Source organism: Falco naumanni, chromosome 4 (assembly GCF_017639655.2).
Source record: "Falco naumanni isolate bFalNau1 chromosome 4, bFalNau1.pat, whole genome shotgun sequence".
Classification (NCBI taxonomy): Eukaryota; Metazoa; Chordata; class Aves; order Falconiformes; family Falconidae; genus Falco; species Falco naumanni.
The window spans coordinates 69,926,129-69,947,319 of record NC_054057.1 but is presented as its reverse complement, the minus strand read 5'-3'; the positions used below and the strand labels follow the sequence as shown (position 1 = coordinate 69,947,319).

Below are 21,191 nucleotides of genomic sequence, written 5' to 3'. Positions count from 1 at the left end.
CATTAGAACAGAAAATTCAACAGAGCTTCACCCAGGCCCTTAAAGAACATGGAAAGCATTATGGTGGAGCAGCAGCAGACAAAAAACACAAGCTAGTACCGCATCATCAAAGTCAAAAGCTATAAAACTACCAGTTTTTTATCTCCATCATTCTCTTGCCAGTTAGTAGCTACTGATGTGAATTCTTATGGTACAGGGCGACACACAATCAGAAGCATTTTCCCAGCGCACAGGAGGCTCTTAAACCACTTGCAGACTGACCCACCGACAGCAGCAGTTTACAAAAACTAATTAACACAAGACCTAGACATTGCATTTGTGATCCACAAAACTCCCGAATTTCAAATGTGAAGTGTTGAAAGACTTTTGAAAAGTTAACATACCAAATATTTACAGAAGGCACATTTGGCAAGAACAGTAAATGCAGTACTTCGCATTTATTTCAGCTTTTTACTTTTACAGAGTTTAATACGGTGTTAGCATCATAGCCTTGTTTAAACACCTGTCTGCCTTTTCTAGACAGGCATCATTCAAATGCATCAAGACGTTATTTGGACCAAGCCTGCTGCTTATGACATGGTAAAATATTTCAGCCTTCAGCACTTCATTCCCTAATATTTTGCAATCATCTTCTTAAATAAGCATATCCAGCTTAAGTTTCTGAAAACAGAACCTCTCTTTCGTTTAGAAAAAACAGAGTACAAGCCTAAATAATCATCAGAGAAACTCCTTAACATGTTACCTTCTTAATGAAGAAACAGCAGTTAACAAACAGATCAACAATTAAAAGCTCAGGTCCTGCTTCTGTGTTTTGAACGTAGAAATTCAAGCTTTAGGTTAAGGCTGAGGTTTGTTTATGATCTATCAACTGACTTACGCAAATGTACAAGAAGGTTTTCCAATGCTATAACCAAGGCTGTATGGGCATCTTTACTGAGGTGGAGAGAAGAGAATACTTCACAGGCTTACAATCAGCAGTAAAAAACCCAACCAAACAAAACCCACTGAACAAGTGTCTGTTAAATTCCCGTATGAACATCTTCACTGCAAAGCAGAGATATGACTAGACTTAAAATTGGCAAGGAAATTTCAGGCACTAGATTGAATCACCATTGATGCACAATAACCTGAGTCATCCACTTGGTAAAGCAGCCTCCAAGAACGAAGAAGCTTTTAGGTTTGGTTCTCTTTCAACTAAAAAAGTTTTAAAGTGAATTGTAGTGCTCATGAAAAGATGCCAACAAATCACTTCTTTTGTCAAAGAGGGGAACCTGTCTCAGAGGCAACCAACTCCCCGCCAGTTTGTAAACAGTGCTGTTGCCAAAGCATCAACACCAAGCACGAGACATATATAGGTCTCCATAGATGCTCTCCTCTTGGTCTGTGCTGAGACTGCAAGCAAGTACACCAGCTTGCAACATGCCTGAAACAAGATTAACTGAAGAACATCACCAACCTGTTTTGCATAAAGCAGAGAAGGAAAATATTTGGTTGCTATCAACTGGTGCCGGACTGAGTTGCCCATAAAGATTACATATACTTTTTACAGACCTAAGTCAGAACCCCCTTAAGCAAATTCTTGTTCAAATAATCTAGCAATGAACATTACTTTTGATTGATTTCCAGTGACAAGATGCACAGAAACAACCGGAAGTCTCCATGAAGCTTCAGAAAGGGCTTGCAGAGGTGCTGACCAACTTCATCAATCAATTATCAACGTTTAAACATCGCCTATAGACGTTTGTAAGAACCAACAAGAGCGTTGCAGTTCGGACAGGTGTGATCCACATCCTTTAGGGCATCAATGCAGAAGGGGATTAAGCAGCAGCCACCTATACACCTGAAAGGGAAAAAAAACCCACAAAACAAAACCAAAACAATCTGTTATACCACTTATTACATACACAAGAAGGTAAAATACATTTCCTGCAAAAGCCCTCAGTAAAACTGGTACCATGAAGCTTTAGAAAGAACACATATGGCTATGGAGTCCATCACTTTAGTGCTCTAGAGCTGCTTCAAGGTCCTATAGAACTTGAATGCAGATGTAGGCTATTCAAACAATGAAGGGTCAGGTCCCAGACAGAATGAGAAGGCAACAAAGCTAGAGCTTTATTACTCCTTAGACTTGTAAAAGGTCATGTAAGAAGAGAAAAATAAAGTGCAAATTGGAATCAACCTACCCCAGCAGGCAGAGGCCACCACATGACAGCCAAGTCAAAGCTCCTGAGTCATATGAGAGACGTGTCACAATCATCTGATTACAGGAGGGGCAGCACATCTGAACCGGGCGGTCATAAAATACTACTGGTTGCTGCACATACACTGTCTGAACTGTAACTGAGCAGAGAAAAATGCTGTTTATTCAATGGGTAAATAAGGAAAAAAGGATAGTTGATCAACTTCTTCTGATCTAGAACCTGCAATTACTCCAAAAACTTTCACGCTCAGAGCAATGAAACACACAGTGACAATGAGAAATCACCATGGCATTTCCTAATGCAGAAACACACTGTCTTAAGAATAAGGCTGCATTAAAAACTGCAGAAATCCAAATTACGTTATTGATATTAATACACACTGAAGGGTTCACAAGAATTGAGTCACCTTATTCCCCTCAAAAATATTTTTTGGAAGGCAGGGAATGCCTGTGAACCATGATCTTTCATCTTCTGCACAGCACCTATTGCCACAGCCACTTGACACCTTCTTAACATGAGGTACAGTGGAGTTTTTGAGGCTTACTGGGGTTATTCACTGGTGCAGGCTGCCCCATGTATGGGGGTGGGTTCATTCCTTTTCCATCTGGTTTCTGGCCAGGTTCTGGGACAGGATAGGGGTGAGGATAGCTCACATTGATTCCTGTTGTTTCCTCGTAAGAAGGTGGTGCCGATGGGACAGCGCTGCTAGTCAGAGCAGACATTGTATCTAAAATATAATAAAGAGAAAATTACAATGAAAGACATTATTTATTGAGTGCAAGTGACAATTAATTGGGCTCTATTCAGACAGAAACAAGAAGATAACTACATTAAAATGCACCTTTACCCAGCATAAAACTTATTGACTGCTATTTGTTTCTGATAGTATTAAATGTTAGTCTCGATATCATTGTTGTTGTTGCTTTCTTCCCTCTTCCTTTTTGCAGGGCAGTTTACACTTTTTCCCACATCAATTCTTCTTTTATGAATTAAAAATACTAAAACAGGGACATGAGGCACCTTTATTAGTGTATATATATAAAATTCTCAGCATAAAACCTGTCTAATCCTTAAATTATTAAATTGCCTTTGGGGAATGTAGTTCCTGAGAAAATGGAAGTCATCACTTCTTTCACACTCAGATCAACACATGGTCACAGCAGACAGTGGAGGAACAGCAATCAGCAGAGAACCAACCTACAACTCTTGTACAGTGAACAACCTAATGCATAAGAGTTTCCCACGCAGTGGCCTGAATAATCCTTTCAAGCTAGAACGATTACTTTATCAGATAATTTATTATTCCAAAGAAGAGACAACTGTTGTAAAACTATGCATCTACAACTACCTTCTCCCAGCTTATTTCATTCCATTCCATTGAACTGTGCAGGTGAAGTCCAGAATTTGTTTGCTGTTTTCAGTGTATTGTAACATTTACAAACACCAGTTTAACAACCATTTGCATCAACAAGATTAATCCCAGGAAAGAATGTAGCTATTTTGTGCACAGTCTGGAACTTCTCCACTGCACATTCTGGAAAAGGTTTTTCTCATCACCATTTCAAGACATTTGTGTAACAGCCACCCTGAGACCAAAGCATCCTGGACTTCTAAATTAACACACAGAGTCCTACTATTAGTGAGCTATGGAAGAACTGCCTAACAAACTCCCTTCTTCCTTTGGTCTCCAAAAATCTGGCTTTCTGTACTTTTTAATATGTACCTTTTCCCACCTATCAGCCAATAAATATATCGCATTCCCCATTCAGAAGAACCGATCACTTTGGCAGCTAGACTGCAGAGAAGGATCCAGCAGACCTACCAGGCCAGAAGCTGAATGTAAGCTGACTGTGCCACGAAAATAGCAAACGTCATGCAGGGATGTGTAAGCAAAACCAGTACCTGTATGGCAGCTGAAAATGTGTTGCTGCTCTGGGAAAGCCCCCACAGGAGTACAGTATCTAAGAAACAAATAGGTGAACAGATTCCAAAGAAAACAAAGCACCAGGAACAATCACAAAGGCTAGAAAAGAGGACTTCTGACAAAAAGCCAAAGAAATTGAGTTTCCTTAGTTTCAAAAGACCAGAGAGAATAATGAAGACAGAGAGGTAGCAATGAAAAAAAACTAAACTTCTCTGAGAGTAAATTTTAAGGAAAACTAAAAAAGCCTTTTAAATAATAAGCTTTTCCCTGTGCCTATTAATAATACTATCTAAGCAGTAGATAAATCAGCAAGAGAGTTGTGAAGCCTTCCCTCCTGAAAGTTTTAGGAACAGTTATTGTCTGTCAGATGTTATGATGTTATGTCAGAAATTATGTATCATTCAGCGTTAACTGGATTTGAGAACCTCTTCACATTCCTTCCAACTGTATTTTCCATTATTTCAACACTTGCTTTTGAAAATAAATACAACGCCGTTGATTTTAAACACCTATTTTTATGTACGCTGTTTCAGAAGTGAGATGCTACACCTTTTTAAGAAAGTAAGGCCCAATCCTGAACAAGCTGCTTGCAAATTAACTCCCTGCTCCTAGAGCTCATTGCAAGACTGGGACTAGAGCTAACTGAAAACCAGCTTCCCCTGCCTAAACCCTCCCACCCCCAAAACCAACCAACCAAAAAAATCCCCAAACCAACCATGATTACGTAGAGTTGCTGAGTACCAAACTTACTCAAGCTTCAGATAAGATAGTAACCGCAGTAAATTGATACAGCAAAAAACATTAACTCAAGGATTAGACAATAATGAAAACAGCAGCAAGAGGGAAATTCTAGAAAGGATTTTCAGCATTTTATTTTACCTTAGGCGAGACTTACAGCCTGGGTTAGTAAGTAAACTATGTGTTATACTTCCCTATGCAATCTTTTAAAGCACTAACAGACTTTCTATAATTTCCACTCACACTTTGCTCTCTGCAAATAGGTACAGAGCAGCTTATAACTTTAATCATAATGTTTTACAGATAACATTCTTATATAAAATACCATTGACACAGACATGTCTGGGAACAGCCTCATTACAAAAAGGACAAAAGAATAATATTACAAACCAACCACAGATCATATAAAAAGTGATACAGAATCTTAAGCATCTATATAGAATAGGGAAGACTTTAATTTCTAACACCTTAGCAAACTGTACCCAGCTACTTATGAAACAACAGTAATTCACTAACTGAAAAATAAACAGGCACAAAAGCAAGCTGATGGCAGAAGCAGGAACTGAACCCACCCGTTTTATCTTCTTAAAGCAGACTCTCAAATGCTGCTCCCAAATAATTCAAAAGGGAAGGCTGTTCAGTGACAGGTACTCAACGGCAAGACAAAGGATAAGACGGGTAACAGGGAAGTCAAATACACCAAGAAGTTATCTGCAGGTAGCATATATGCAAATGATTAGGCAACATTAAAGCTATCTCAAATCAGGATACGCAAACATTGAAAAAACAACAAGCACACTAAATGCAAGACTGGGCTTTTTACATGTATAAACAAGAAGTTTCCATTTACATCTGGAAGTTTCCGATCCAAACACCATTAAGCACAGAGAAGAACTAAGCAGTTCTGGCTTCTTTTCCCAGACTCTCACTACTCTTTTGAAATGTGGTAAGACAAAGACAATGGCTTCAGCTACTCATCCCCTCATTCTTGTACTCCAGGTGCACAATAGTAAAGTGGGCATTGACTCACTGTGCCCAGCTGCAGTCTTTACCTTTCCGTAGATGAATTGCTAGACTCCAGAGAAAAATTAATAAAGCAGCAAAAGCACCAGCTCCCTCCTCTGAGTGGATTTTTCTTTTTTGTTCATTCACTCAAGAGAAAGAATCACAAGTACTTAGAGCTGCGAGCACTTTTCTCAGCCCAAATTTCTTTCATAAGCACACGTTGGAACACATCGGCATGGGACAAAGTGCTTTTCCAGTTCTTTCCTTTCTGCAGAGGTCTACTGCTCTACGTACAGAAGAAAGCTGTCCTAAAGGGAGGGAAAGGGCTGGTAAAAGCCACAGCATTCACAAACCACGCTATTCAAATGAAACTGGATTGATTACTTAGGCTAGCTGGAGAGACCAGGAAGACAAGTAACAAATTCCACTGACAGAACGATGCATGTATACCCTTCTCTGCAAGCGCGGCTCTGTCACTTTTACAACTGCACTAAAGCCAGGTGAGTTTTGGGAATGGAAGCTTTTTGAAACTTTTGAATACTTAGTGAAACTCAGCAGTGTGCGGCATTTTTTGCAGGCTTTTGCATTTTGAAAAATTATATTTCAACTAATTCAAACACTCCCCCCATTTTAATTCCTTAAACCCTAACTCCATGCAGCAACTTAAAACCAGAACTGCCATTTCAACACTGCAAGAAAATTTGCAAGCTGTACCTGAAAAAAAAAAGCACACCAGGCTAAACACTTTCCTTTTATCTTGCTATTGGAAAACGTGAATTAAGTGAATCAGAACTTCTAAGGTAACTTACCTGAAGAACTTATTACCCAAGCATTCATTATAATGCCAAGATTTTTACAGCCATCTACCATGGGCTTCAGGGTTTGTATCTGACAAAATCACCCAAGATGAAACTGACTTGAAACTAGCAGTATGCTCACAGGCAGCTACACATTGCAGAAGGATTCAGTGGGGTTATAGCTCATCAGACAAGACAACTGTCCAATAACGTTTAAGTAACTAATTAAAATATAGGCTATGACCTACATAGTTGGGGTTTTCTAATAGCTGCATAGCATTCCTAAGTACACCCTCCTACAACACAGGTTTGTAAAAAGTTGGACGGTTTCTCCAGAGTGCTAACTGAAATACCAAACTGTAAAACCAAGTGTAGATGAGGAAGACTCTTACTCTGACCTTCTTCATCCAGATGCATACAGATATTACAGGAAAGGTAAGAAAGAACTTATGTTTATCACAGTCCAGAAGCTACACAGGTCTTAGTGGACATGCCCAAAACAACAGGTTGCCCTGTGATAACCTATGACTGCTACATCTGCCAGATAATACACATTTGTACCTTAACTTGTGCCATTGCCTGTTCCAGGAAGGGAGATGTATTCAAGATTCCCTTCCTCCAAGGAGCAGATTTACTGTAAGAACATTAGGGCGCCATTATCTGTGTCATGCTCCCAAATACAGAGACTGACAAAGCTGCAGGGCTGCAGTCATCTTGCCCTACCTCTTCATTCTCCATTCATGATGCGGGCCACTCAGGCTCAGTCTGGCTCACACGCTTTTCATGCGTCTTCACCTAATGATAATCACCATAACTACAAATCGTCCCCCCCACACCCATAACTGGACACAGATTTATTACCATTTTCTCACCATTGGATGCATCCCCCATCTTATGAAAGTTTTTGATATTGCCCACATTGGTATGTTAATGCCATGTAGTTTGAAATAGCAGCCTTTTTCTGAGGACAGGATGCAAATGTGTATTCTAAGAATGCAGAAAAATACCTTTTGCCCAAGGACACATGGGGGAAAAAACCAAGGAGGGGCAATGAGTCAAAAGCGGAAGGGTAAGTCAAGCCATTCATGCCTTACCCAACAATTACACATGAATCATTAGGCAACAATTTTTTTAACCTCAGCTGGTTTCCCTGACCTGCACAAGAGTCTAGTAGAAACAGATTCCACAGCAGCACGCAGGTTACCAGCAACAGCACCTCAAGGATAACTGCGGGTAGGTAATCTCTTTGCTCCTCATCAGGAGGGGAGGAAAAGAAGGTCTGTGCAGTCCTCACACTTAACATTCCACTTGGGAAGAAACTTACATGCAGAAGTGTTGCTGCTGGGAGGCTGGAGAACATGGAGGAATTTAGTCATCCCTCTCTCCCTGTCCAGCCAAACCTGAGCCTGGCATCTGCTTTTACCACGACAGCAAGTACTACTCTTTAAGAATAGAAGAGCAAATAACACTCGCTACCTTAGAGAACCATTTTTCTTACCTGACATCTTCCTTAGCCACTCAGGTACAGACCAGAAACGCTCCACTGGCTTTTAAACAGGCTTCCCTGAAACTAAATAATTATGTCTGTATTTGTCTGAAGTCCTTTTGTAACAAACTTTAGTATAAGAAAACACAATTATTAGTTTAATTCAGAGTGTATATCTCTTATAGGAAATTTTTATAAAAGATAAGCATAGCTGTCTGTATGAAAGTTTGAACTAAGAACATTTGCATTGTTTGGTATAGATTTACAGCTTTCCTGGTTTTAATCAAAAGAAATTTCTATCCTTAGAATAGCGCAATAGCAAATGTCCTAAATCAATCTAGTACTATTTCTACCAAAAGATCCAACTTGCCACTTCCAGCTGGCTACTACTAGGGAGTGCGTTTTCAGCAACATCAGTTCCTTACTCTCATCAGCCACAGAACTGCATAAACACTAGTGTTACAAGGGGAGATGGCAACAGCTCGTGCAAGGGAATGTAAGCAGATTGTGAAACCAGACCCAGCATCTCAGACCATCTGTTTTTATTTTCATAGAGCATCATTCCAAAACTCAGAATCAATACATATGTGCTCTCAGCAAGAGGAGGGACATTCCCATTACACACATTTATTAGGATGACTTAGAAAAGAAGTACATAGTTTATTTTTATCTTCCACTATAAGGAAGGTTGCTGAATGTGAATTTATCTGAACGCATTATGTCAAATTGCTTTCAAGAGAATTTCACTGAGAGGTACAACACACTAGCAAAGATAGCATGCAAGACAAGGCAAGGACAGGAAAATAAAGTAAGCCTGTAACTGGCTATCCAAGTTGACTTTTTATAGGAGTGTAAGAAGTGATTATTTTCTTAGATTTCTTAGCAGTTTTCATTTCTGGGGGGACACTTTTTGAATGGTATATATGTTGGATGAAAAAACCCAAGATGTGTAAATTTGGTCATTCACACTGATAACAGAGGAATTTCACCAGTGTGCTTAACTGTAACTATTGCAACCAATGTATCCATGACATTGCTGAGCTGCACAAGGCTGTATTATATAGTTTAGCTACTAAGTATATAAGAACCAATCCCAAAACAAGACATGAGCCAAGAGTGCTGAAACAGGGCCAGAAGGAAAGGTCATCAAAAGGACAAGAAGAGGAAGATGATGAAGAAAGGACGAAGATGTCACATACGACCACCAGAGGACCCATTAGACTACACATGCATAGTAAGAGTGTAGATATGATAAGTAGTTCTTGGAACTGTATGAATATGCTAATAGTTTCTCAGAAATGTCATTAATATGTATAGATTGCCTATATAAACTGTGAACAAAGTCAGTATGTACGTTGGGCAGAACTTATCCCCTGTGCATCCAGCACTGAAAATAATGAATGCCTGCTTTCTAACAGTCCAAACTGGGTATTGGAGAGCTTTGTCTCTGATTTTTTAGTATCAACATTTGGGCAGAAGACAGTAGATCTCAAGCAGGGACATACGAGGTTCCACTCAGAATGAAGACACAGTGCTGCACATCACTTGTTGGGCGCACAACAAAGGAGGTGGCAGGAGGAACAGGGCTGGAGGAAGGATGCAAACCAGCATGGCATGGGGGGCTTGAGCTGAGCAAGGGAGCAGACACCACTGAAAGAACAGGAGATGCGCATGGTTGCCAGGACCATGAGTGCCAAGCCACTGCCATCCAACCCTGAAAGCTTGAAGCTTCTCTCAGAAACTCGTGCCAGATTCTCAACTTCTGCTGCTCTATTCCCAGCCCAACTGCCTTCTCCTGGATGTAACATCCTTCACATGTCCCCACTGCCCAAGCTTATTCCAAGAAGCTATGCATCTCAATTTGAAAGACATTACGTAAGCAGGCCTCAAAGCACAGAGTACAGCACAGCCTGCACTTGGCGGGGAGAGAAATGGGGCTGGGGGGGAAGTCTCAAGCACTAAGAAAATAAAAAAAAATTAAAAAGAAAAAGAGGTTTGACTTACTTGGATTGTTGCACGTTTGTAACACACAGCAAAAAGTTTCTGTCTATAGACAACGGTGGTATCTGCTCTTTTAAATCCAGGAAAACACCCAGGAAAACACCCACTGGGATTACCAGCAGAATCTGTAGGCAACACACACAAGGGCAAAGAACAGATTAGTTGGAAGGAAACAGAAGCGATAATAGGACAGGTTTTGCTAGAAGCAAACAAAAAGTACAGTAAACATGCCAGCTAATAATGCAGAATTTCCCCATCTGGCTGTAAGTAATTCCACAACAAGAACAGAAGTAGTGAACACACTTTGGAATAGAAAGCTGTAACAGAATACGAAGTCAAAGGGCCTTGAACAACCTCACCTGTGTAGGTCCTAAGCAGGTGGCTGATCCAAATGACCTCGAGAGATTCCTTATCCAACCTAAATTACTCTATAATAACATAGAAAACAGAAGTCAGATTACTGTACTAGAAAACGATTACAAAGGTCCAGTTCTGGTTTTAGCCATACACTAGAGACTAAATACTAAGTTATGACAAAACTGATGCAAAAGATAGCAGTCATGATGTAAACAAAACAAATTAATTTGCTTTAATGACTTCTTCATGGAGGACAAATCTCCAGAAAACTGCCTTAATTGCCAGGCTGTATTGATTGCTGCCAGCTTGGTTCAGGTCACAGACACACTAACGCATCCCAAGTACAGAGACTGGCAGCAACAATAGGAACCGTATGTCTGTTAAATACTCATGCCCCAAGTACTGTCGTACGCCCAGCAGAATGCAGATTCTTGATCAGTATCTTGATATCAAAATATTAATGGACCTGACATGCTATTACTTTTCTTTCTTACTTCACAAGACATAATGTAAATATATCTATTTGAGAACACAGGAATTTCACACCATTTTAAGACAAGCTTGATTTTTTTGCTTTTTTGTGAGATGCTCCAGAAACTCCCATCTATTATGGTTCCAAACTTTGTAATAAGTATTAGGCTTAACTCATAACCAGCTTCTCTTTTTCATCCTTTATATCATTCTTTAAGCAGTTATAGATCCTAAAGTTTTTCTCATATACCTCTACTAGCACAATTTCTCAGCTAGAGTTCTCAACCACTGCCTCCTGCCTGGTAAACCTCTGCTGGTCTTACAGTGTCTATGTTGCCTCCTCACCACTCATGTCTGTATCTGTCCACGTCCACACTGCTACCCTCCAAGATCACCCATCTTCTCCCTTCCATGCTGTACCTAGGCACAATCAACTACCACCACGCACCAGCTGAGCAAGCACAGAGCTCAGTTATGCAGCCAGTCACCCTCAGTGCCTCTGCAGCCATGTGGGCCAATTCCTCCACTGAGTCAGTAGCCAGTACTTACCTTCCTTAGCGTATATACCACCTACATACTTGCCCACATACCAAGAAGAAAAGTCGTCATCTAAAGCTGTTGTGGTTCCTGCTCTGGGAAGCTATATATTCAGCCTTTCTTTCCCTCACTATCCAAAAATACCTCCCTTAAACCTTCAACTACAAGGATAAGGCTCTGTGGACGCATCTCCAGACTGCAAACCTCAAAGAAAGTCAGTATTATTTCTACACAACATAAGTTCATTTGTAATCCATGACTGCTTTCCTCCAACCAAGCCAATTCCTGTACATGTTTCCACAGTCATTCTTAAAAGTTTTAAAATAAGCCTCAGGTAGCATCTCCTAATTTTACACTTTTTCTGACCATGTCCCTCAAGTCAAAAAGTTCTTTCAACACCTGAAAGATGCCTACAGAGAACTTTGCAGGTACAAAAGACAACACATAAAGAAAAAGAATTCCAGGCTTAAGTATCTGATTGGGGTGGGAGTCACTCCATCCATGCATAGTACAACTAAGACCCAGCACAGATGCTTCCCGACAATGACACAAGCCTCGTCGCTTTCACAAAGTGCTGAAAAGTCTCTGCAACACTGCCCACTGCCTCCCTTACACCACACAGCTTTCATCAGGATTTCAGTGAAGCCTATACACATTTCTATAAAGAACTTAACACAAGTTTGTTCACTCTTCCAGGTTACACAGGACTAATCTGCTGCACTGGAGGCACGGCAATATATCAGTAAATGCTACTAATGTTTGTACATTTCAATAGTCCCATGGTCTTCCCAGTAGACTAGGCAGGGAGGTGGAAAGGTTTATTGGAAAAGCAATTGTGTACTCAGTCCACTGCAGGTATTACAGTAGCCACGTAGCTAGGGCAAACACAGGAGCTGGTACAGAAGGACAGAGGTGGCTACAGGCACAGTGTGTACACAGCAACAGTACTTGTGGTAACCCATCATTTCCTTGAGGACAGGCGTTGTTGCTGTTTCACACCATTCTCATACACTGCAGCTTTGGCAGACTGAAGAGGGAACAAGACAGCACAGATGACTAAACTCAGTGATGATATTTGTGGTATCAAATATTCCACAGCTGTATTTTTAAAAACCACTGACCTCCTGTTTTCTTTAGAAAAAGCAAAGTTTCCCCTTGTGACTAAAATACACAGCTGAATCCTGATCAACTGCCCCCAGTCACAGTGCACTGGTTTTGGCTGGGGGTGCATAAAAAGTTGAGAGAAGCCAGCTGGGACAGCTGAGGGGAACGGATCAAAGGGATAGCCCATACTGTATGATACCATGCTCGGCAACAGACCTAGGGGGAAGGCTGGTGGGGAGCTCACTGCTCAGGAGCTGGCTGGGCATTGGCTGGTTGGTGGGGAGCAATTGTTTTCATTAGCATCACTTGTCTTTCTCTGTGTTTATTTTTCTGTTATTTTCCTTTTCATTGCAATTGTTATTATTTTTACTTTATTTCAATTATTAAACTTATCACATTCCACGAGTTTTCTCCCTTTTACCCTTTCAATTCTCTTCTCCCCCATCCTGCTGGGTGAGCAGTGAGCAAGTGGCTGTATGGTGCTTAGCAGCTGGCTAGGGTTAAACCATGAGACACAAGTTATTTCTGCTGCACAGACATTGTGTGACTGAGATGTCCTCACCTCTGCTTTACTGAAGAGCAAGTTCCAAGAAATCAACACCCTTTCATAGCTTTAAAAATTGTCACGATCATAACTTCCAGCATGAACACTTCTAGTCTTGATATGTAATATTCAATACTTATTTTTAAATGATGATGCATTTTTTATTTCTTACCATTGACTAGTTTTGGAAAGCTGGTTCAATTTTAAAACACTATGCTTTTTCACCTTTTTCTTCCCCCCTTCCTGGAGACAGATACAAACAGGTCTCAGGTCTTCACAGTGCTTGGCAGCACCCCTGGCATGGCAACCACCTCTCCTGTGCCTTCCTTTTCTTAAAGTTTCAAATCCAAAGCACAGATAACATTTACCAAGTACTCCAGTGACTTATAAAACTATAACCAAGTATTAGTCCCTTTAAGTTATCTATCAAAACAGAAATTCCTAATAAAGAACAAGATGACATCAGGACTACAAATAACCTCTCCAAAATACTGAGTATTGTGGAGGTAAACACAACTCCAGCTTTTCAACTTAGTTTTGCTAATGTCCCTTCTGCTTTAAATGTCAAGAGATATTTGAACTATTGCTTCACACAGGCAGTACAAACGTGTCTCTCACCATCCTGGGCACTACTTGAAGATTAGCCTAGTGACAAGAGAAAGAGGAGGTAATAACCCATCTCTGCTTAGTATACAACAAAACAACAACAAAAACCAAACCCCAAAACAAACAAACAAAAAACACACACAAAAAAACCCTCCACAAAACAGAAACAAAACAACCAGAAAATAACTGCTTACAAATACAGCTTTCCTAAGCCAGCCTGGCCAAGCAAATATGTTGCTGTGCTTCCCCTACTCTGTCTCTTGATAAAATTTGACGCGATTTAATCCCTTAAACAAGTTCTACTCAGCCCTCTTCACTAGAAATCCCCAGTTGCTCTCCAATCCCACAGCAGGGGCTCCCTGACCCGAAGAGTTTGCCAGCTGCTGACCGGCAGCACCTGGAATGAAACACGGGCTAAAGGCTAATCTTTTTGTTAAGCCACCAGGCAGGAGATACAGGTTTATCAGAGCACTGGGGAAGCCCCAACACAGCACTTGCTTGAGCCACCATCTCGGTTACCCGAGGGCCTGACATTAACTTCCCTGTTTACCGTCGAGAAGAATTAAAGTTGTGTAAATTTCTCAGGCGTTCACGAGAGAATGAAACTCAAGAATAATTACCAAAAAAATAATCCTTATTATTATTTTATGTAAAAACAACCAATGCCACTTGGGTCGCACCGGATTTTACACTAGGAAAACAGAAATGCTGCTGCCCAGCGTGTTCTCCCCAGCAGCTGATATTACCGACGTTTAATGCGGGACTTGCACCAAGTCCCCCACAACCCCGGTGCGTGGCCGGTGCCCCCCGGGCAGAGCCCTCCGCCAACGAGCCGCCGCCCAGCCCGCTCGGGGCAGGGGCCGCTCCGCCCCGAGCCCGGCGCCCGCCGCGTCTCGCTTCTCCCGCAGCCCCTCCCGGGCCGCCCCGCCGGGACGGGCGCCGCTCGCCACACGGCCGGCCCCGCACCAGCGTCCGGCCCCGCACCAGCGTCCGGCCCCCGCCGGGGCGCCGCGGGAGGGCTGGCAGCGGAGCACCCCCCCCGCCGCGGAAGGGCTGGCAGCGGCCCCGGCAGCGGGGCACCCCCCCCGCCCGCCGCGGCAGCGCGTCCCGGCCGGCAGCAGCCGGGCTCCGGGGCACAACCCGGGCGCCCCGCATTGCCCCGCCGCTCCTACCGCTGGCAGCGGGCGCCTCCTGCCCTCCTCTCCGCCGGAGCGCGGCCTCCGAACCGCAGCGCTCGGCCCGTCCCCACCCTAGCTGTCCTCCGCCCCCTTCCCCCGAAACCGGGGAGGGCGGCCCGTTGGCCGGAGCGCCGCCGGGGGGCGGGAGCCGCACGCCCCCGCTGCCCCGCAGGGACCGTCCAGCGGGGCCCCGGCGGGGCGGCAGGAGGGCCCCGGGCCGGCGCTCCCTTTGCAGCCCTGCCCGCTGTAGCGGCTGCTCCTCAGCCGGCCCCTGGTCGGCGTCGCCACACGCCACGTTTGGTAGCACAGGAGCAAAACGCCCTCCCCCAATTCTCCCATACCTGCTGCGTGAGCGAGATCGGTGACTTCAGACAGCACCTAATACAAAAAACCATAAAACGATCAAAGAAATCTTTAACAGATACAGTGATCTTAACTAGTGCCTTTACAGACGATTACATGGGATTCAGTCTTTGGAAAACACAGAGTATGTCACTCCGTCCTCTACCCATCCCAGCAGCACCAAGGTAACACAAGATGCCTTCCTGGCCAGGTAGCCTGGGAGGGACGCGGCAAGGACCTCCCGCTGCGGCTGGTGGGCCCGCTGGCGAGAGCTGGGATTTAAGTGCTTTAATCTACTTTAGACTGAAGGGAGTCAGTAACTCCTGGGGGCTAGGCAGGGATTGTGCATTATTAGGCCTTTTGGGCAAAAGCATCTAAAATCCATTAAAGTCCTATTTTTCTGCTTAAATCTTTTCTTGGACCTCACCCTAAGTAACAGGTATAAAGGCTCAAGGCAAACGAACCCCAGAGCCAGGATTCAGGTTTCACAGGACAGGAGGGGCTCTCGCCCCAGGTGGCAGCGAGCCCAGCAGTGAGCTCAGCTGAATCCCCTGTGGGTACGGTACGGTGTTCGGGGGGCCTCATCAGATGGTGGGGCAGGAGGGCTCTGGCAGCATGAGTACTCCCAGTCCCCTGATCTGGGGGAAGGGGGTGATACAGCAGCATTCAGTCCTTCCTGCCAGTTAGCATCTGAATCTGAGAGCAGAACTAGACTTGGAGGCTAATAAATTTTCATCATTATCAAGAAATCACATGAGATATTACGATACTTTTCTCAGGAGCAGAATATGAGTAATTTTGGCTTCGGTGCCCTGGCTTAACTAAAATTGGAATAATTGTTCTCTTTGTAACTATAACCCCTTCCCCAGGTGGCTATGAGCAGCTTAGAAGCTGCAGGAGAGAAGCCATGACTGAACACATCTCCCAGGGTGAAATAAGACACAACCTTCAACTCTGAGCCTTCTTACCCTGACTGCCATGCTCTCCTGTGTTTTTTCCTTTCATCTAGTTAGAGGCTGGCTCATGCTACAGCTTTTACTCCTCCTCGGGGACCTCAATAACATTGCTCCCTTTTGCCCTGCTGCTGTTTCCACCAAGTGTCCAAATACAGCAGGCAGTCAGCATCCAATTACCTGTGCATGAGCATATTTCTTCTTACTGTCCCTCCTCCTTCGCACCTATCTCGCCATTCACCAGTTTCTTCCTTTCCAGTCCTTTGCCGGCTAACACTGGGTGACAGAAGCATCAGCTTTAGCAAGTCTACGGTGGGCCAGGCCATTGCAGCATCTATGAGCTGCAGGCCGCTGGCCTGCCTGGGTTAGCCAGGGTTTCTGCCCACCCTGCAGGGAAACCCAGCACAGCTTCTCCTAGGTGGCCACCTGTGTGGTGGGACCCACAGAAGTTCTTTTTCTGCATAAACCAAGTGACTGAGTGGGGACATGGGCAGCGCCAGCTCAAGGCATGCTTGGGGAAATGTGGTTAGAAATTAAGAGAAATCTTTACTATGTCTCCCCCACTCCCCGTGAGCTGTTTACCTGAAGATTATAATTTGTTTTAAATAATCATATGAAAAAAGGCCCCATGGCAATTTCAGAAGCCTGAAGCCTGGATGCAGTATGCTGTAACTGCAAGAGCCCCACTCCATCCCCTGCCTGGTGGCATGATGTGCTAGGCAGCTCCACCTGCTGCATTTTGGCTGTCAGGCTTTTCTCAACTCTACCAAGTCATTAGCAGGGCTGCTAAAAGCATCATGGAAACGTACACAGAATATTGTGCCTATTTTGTCATCACCATATTACAGAACACCGGTAGATGTCAGTTCAGCCCACAAAATGAATGCATGCTAGCTGTATTAGCTTTTGCTTTTACAACAGTAAGTATCCACAAAAGAAATTAAACAACGTTTAGAAGTTGATGTACATTTAAAAGCCTGTTAGCCATATTTCACATACTGTAATATGCCCTCTGTGTAAAATAAGCAAATCTTAATGTCACCTTATTTTTCTCCTGCCTGGAAATCATAGGACTGGCACACATACAAGTCGACTTTTTGTTGTTGTTCTTTTGCATATATTGATTTGTTGAGGCTAGAAAAGAATTTCTGTCAGTTTTGATCATTTCAGTGATACTGGATACTTAGAGTTCTGCCAGAATGCAGTTTCAGACCAGCAATCAATGTACACACATAGATTTACAAAGAAAGCAAGGTACATACATTAAGATGAATAATATGAAAGAATGTTTGCTTTTTTCCCCCTGTTGCAATGGCTGATTCAAGTTGCAAAGCAAACAGAACAATAACTCAATTTAAACAGTTAGTACAAGCAAAATACAGCCAGTCATTTTGGTACTGCAACTGCTGGTCAATATCCTGACTTTTTTAAAGCTAAATTTCTATTTTTAATATTTTTAATTAAAACTACATTTTTAAAGCTAAAATTTAAGCCACTCGTAGGTTCTGTTTCACAATATAAACATTTAAAAAGAGAAACAGGCAAATTTGATGGGGTTAAAAAAAAAAGGAAAAAAAAAAGACACACAAACAGCAGCACCGTCTAGATAAGCAACACTTCCAAATATTTTGGAAGATTTATGTTAAAGTAATGAACAAAACCAAACCAGACCAAAAATCCAGAATTATCATTTCTATGTAATTCACTGCTGCAAGCATCAATTGGTTGAAAAAAACCTAATTCAAAGTCCCAAGGGCATGAACTTCCAGAAGGGATCAATACTGATGAAGAACAAATTATTTACACTTACAGTGTCAGGTGGTCAGGTGGTATTCAATCAAATTCAGCTTCTGCCCCTGGGAATATTGATTTCCTGAGAAAGCTGAGCTTTTTATTAAAGTGGTATAGTTTAGTACTGATTTTACTAATGCTAAATCTTTTCTCTGAGCCTCACAGCGAATTTAGTTCACCTATAAGCTAAATTCTTTTTCATGTAACTTTGTGTATAACACTGACAAAAAGTTAACTGGAGAGGATTTACGTGTAATTATTGGAGTCAAAATAGTCTTTTTTCCCCTCTTGTTCTCTTATTCTCCATTATCAGATACTGTTATGTGTTACTTCTAAAGAATTTGGATAAAGAGTTTTCTGGGAAGTAAGGAAGTTCAACAAATGTAATTGTACGTATTTGTCAAAACAATCAGTACATAGAATGCACAGGTTTTTCTTACGTTTCTCCTTAATTTGGTAATACCAATATAAAGATAAGTATTTAGTGTGAGTATTGAGTCTCTTTAATCATGGAATGATAGAGTTTCTTCAAGTTTAGAAAACTATTGTGCCAAATCACTCACTGGATTATAGGAAGAAAGTATCAGATGGTGAATGAATGATCTTTTAATCAAAGGGAGAAAAGTATAGTAAAAATCAATGTTCACAGCACAAAGATAGGAAAATCAAGATTAATGTCTTATTTTTCCATTTAAATAATTAGGTGATAATTAGCTGGAACAAGCTAACTGAAGAAATAAGAGTTTCTACATCTTTTAATTAGTTCCAGACAAACTTTGCTGACTTTCTGGAAAAAGACATTTAAGACAAGCCTAGGTCATTACAAAGCATATATGTCACCCACATGGTGTAACATAACCACATGTCCAACTGATTAGCAAATAATCCCATCTGGTTTAAGAAATAATGCATCAATTAAAAAACAAAACAAAGAGAAACCAAAACCCCCACAACACCACAAAAGACTAGTACCACTTGCTATTATGTCATTTGATTTCTAGTGACTCGGGTCAAACTTTGCTTCTTTAAAATTCACCTGTGTTTTAACCAATAATAAAACACATATACTGTCAGTGCCACAAGTGTAAATCAATATTCTGTTCTACAGGTCCAAGGTACAAATGGAGATGTTCTGCTGCCTCTGGCTGACAGCAGCCAATCTTCAAGGGAGGTTCTCTCTCACTGACTAGCCAAGCCACCGTGTGACAGGAGCTTTGAGGTTCACACTTCAAGCCTCAAAGCCGAAAACAAGCTACACATCCCACATTTCAGTGTAAAGTGTATGTTCAATGTTGCTGAGGTGTCCTCCAAGCACTGGTAATACTTAGCTGTCATGAGCTGGGCACCCAGTTTGCCCAGATGAGATTCAGTTACCTAAGCAGCTCCTTTGTAGTAGACAGGAACATGAAAACAGGAATTTTGGCTGGCTGAGAAAAGCCTTCCCGTTGGGGGTGTTAGCTGCACTTAGGCACTGGTGTGTAAGGCGGGGGTGGGGGGGCGGGGAAGGTTTGAGCTTTCTTTGAGACTGCTTGCTGGGGGACAGGAAAAAACCATTAGGTACAGCAGCAAACTGACGGACCTCTGTGAGGCACTGTGGCTTTGTGAAGGTGGTGGTCGCACACGTGTATTCGGTAGCCACAAAACTCAGTTTGCGTATCCCTACCAAAGCAGCAAGAGCTCCCTTGTTAGCACCCAGTAAATTACCGCTATATCGGCTGAGTTCTGAATGCAAACCACTCAGGGTAGAATACAGTCCCCTTAACTAATTCTATGGGGTTTTATACAGTGCTTTGAACGACTGGCACTCCGAGTGTTTGTTGACCAGGAAAGAAAAAGATAGTGTCATTGACTTTCGCTTTTAAGTATGTTCTCATTTAGGTTGGATTTAGGGCTTAGAACTTTGATAAAACAAAGACTGGGACAGCATATTAGTTGATTTGGTAAATACTAAAAAAACCCCAAAAATTAAAAATCTGCCAAATGCTTCATGAGTCAAGGTAATGAAGGAGAGGCAAGAGCCACATTTTGAAGGAATAATGTTACCATGTAATAATTCTGTGTACTCTGAGTTAACTCAGTTAACTTTAGTGCAGAAGTTAGTTTCAACTTCTGCATGGCCTTTTCCCAGCCTGTTGGGCAGTGAAGCAATAGCTAAAGGAACCACTTGAGCCTCAAGATTTTGAGCTCAGTGGTTTAGGGTTTCATCACCTTTCAAACCCACCCTGCAGTAACTTCAGCACTTTCTGATTGTACTGTGCAGACAGCTTCAGTTTTATTCTCTAAGCTACTTTTAACGATGAGCGCACATAAAAATGTCTGCAATAATTAAAACTAAGTACCGTCGTAATAATGGAGGATAAATACCCCGTGACTGACAGCATCTTTGCTTCAGTTCATGTACCGAAACAAAACTATTGCTCCACACCAGTGTGGAACTGGTAGGGAAAAAAAACCCAAAGAAAGCTTCATGATAGATAAATAATGACTTCAAGTCAGCTGCCAGACACATGTCATCTTACACAAAACCATCTTCCTTTTCAGTTCCCATTTTCTTCCAGTGTCTTTTACACTTCCCCTGGTGACCCCACACCCACCAACTCCCTACCAGCCCCTGGTGCTGGAAACCAGTGGGATGAAAAGGGTGAAATCTCCAAAAGTTTTGAGCTTTTAAACTGCTCTCAGGTCTCTTCACCCCCCACACACCCCTCACAGAAGCCACTTGGACACTTCTGCCCGGTGGTCGGCTGAGCGTTTCCTAGTGGTGCTGTTCTCTCTTTTGAGGCTGCAGCTGCCCCTTTACCTCCATCTTGGCAGGTAGGGAACTCCTTACCCTAGAGGCTATCCATGTGCCAGGCAGATGCACTGAGGTGGGCTTCCCTGCCTCCACAGAGCAGGGTCAGACTGCTTCTCCCGGGGGAGGCCAAGGTATCGCAACAACTCCTCTTGATACTAAACACCTGCAATCCTCTTTCACAAGCATGAACTCTCCTCACTGTATGTGCCTTGCCTAGCATGACCATTAAGGAAAAAAAGACATTTATTTCATCTGCAAGTTGGTAATACGTGGGGTAATATGCTTGTGGAAGACTGAAATATTAATGGAATTATTATGTGAAACAGAAGTAGCATATCAAGTCTGAAACTGCAAATGATCCC

The 21,191-nt window shown here is 42.5% G+C and overlaps 1 protein-coding gene and 1 long non-coding RNA gene across 4 annotated transcripts in view; one reads left to right on the top strand and one right to left on the bottom strand.

The window, feature by feature from the left end:
* Nucleotides 1–422: 422 nt before the first annotated feature.
* Nucleotides 423–15,045, bottom strand: LITAF (lipopolysaccharide induced TNF factor). 3 transcript variants are annotated; one of them, XM_040589713.1, is made up of 8 exons: nt 14,944–15,045; nt 10,512–10,580; nt 10,156–10,277; nt 7,802–7,806; nt 5,380–5,513; nt 2,746–2,928; nt 2,184–2,340; nt 423–1,840 (listed from the first exon to the last, which is right to left on the bottom strand). In XM_040589713.1, the coding sequence occupies exons 6-8, from the start codon at nt 2,921–2,923 to the stop codon at nt 1,732–1,734; spliced, it is 444 nt and encodes a 147-aa protein (XP_040445647.1). In that variant the 5' UTR covers nt 2,924–2,928; nt 5,380–5,513; nt 7,802–7,806; nt 10,156–10,277; nt 10,512–10,580; nt 14,944–15,045; the 3' UTR covers nt 423–1,731. The 3 variants fall into 3 exon arrangements, with proteins under 3 accessions (XP_040445647.1, XP_040445646.1, XP_040445648.1); XM_040589712.1 differs by having other exon boundaries at nt 5,436–5,513; XM_040589714.1 differs by lacking the exons at nt 5,380–5,513; nt 7,802–7,806.
* Nucleotides 15,046–15,212: 167 nt separating this feature from the next.
* The window catches only part of LOC121086244, a 66,906-nt gene continuing 60,927 nt past the window's right edge, over nt 15,213–21,191 (top strand). The window contains exon 1 of the long non-coding RNA XR_005827311.1: nt 15,213–15,476. This is a non-coding gene — a long non-coding RNA (uncharacterized LOC121086244). The remainder of the gene's footprint in view (nt 15,477–21,191) is intronic.

What these genes read in the sequence shown, in the direction of transcription:
- LITAF (XM_040589713.1), bottom strand. Translation starts at nt 2,923, where the DNA reads ATGTCTGCTCTGACTAGCAGCGCTGTCCCATCGGCACCACCTTCTTAC. An exon ending in TGCACCAGTGAATAACCCCA is followed by an intron (nt 2,341 to 2,745) that starts GTAAGCCTCAAA and finishes TTCTCTGCTCAG; the next exon opens with TTACAGTTCAGACAGTGTAT. An exon ending in GGTGGCCTCTGCCTGCTGGG is followed by an intron (nt 1,841 to 2,183) that starts GTAGGTTGATTC and finishes TTTCCCTTTCAG; the next exon opens with GTGTATAGGTGGCTGCTGCT.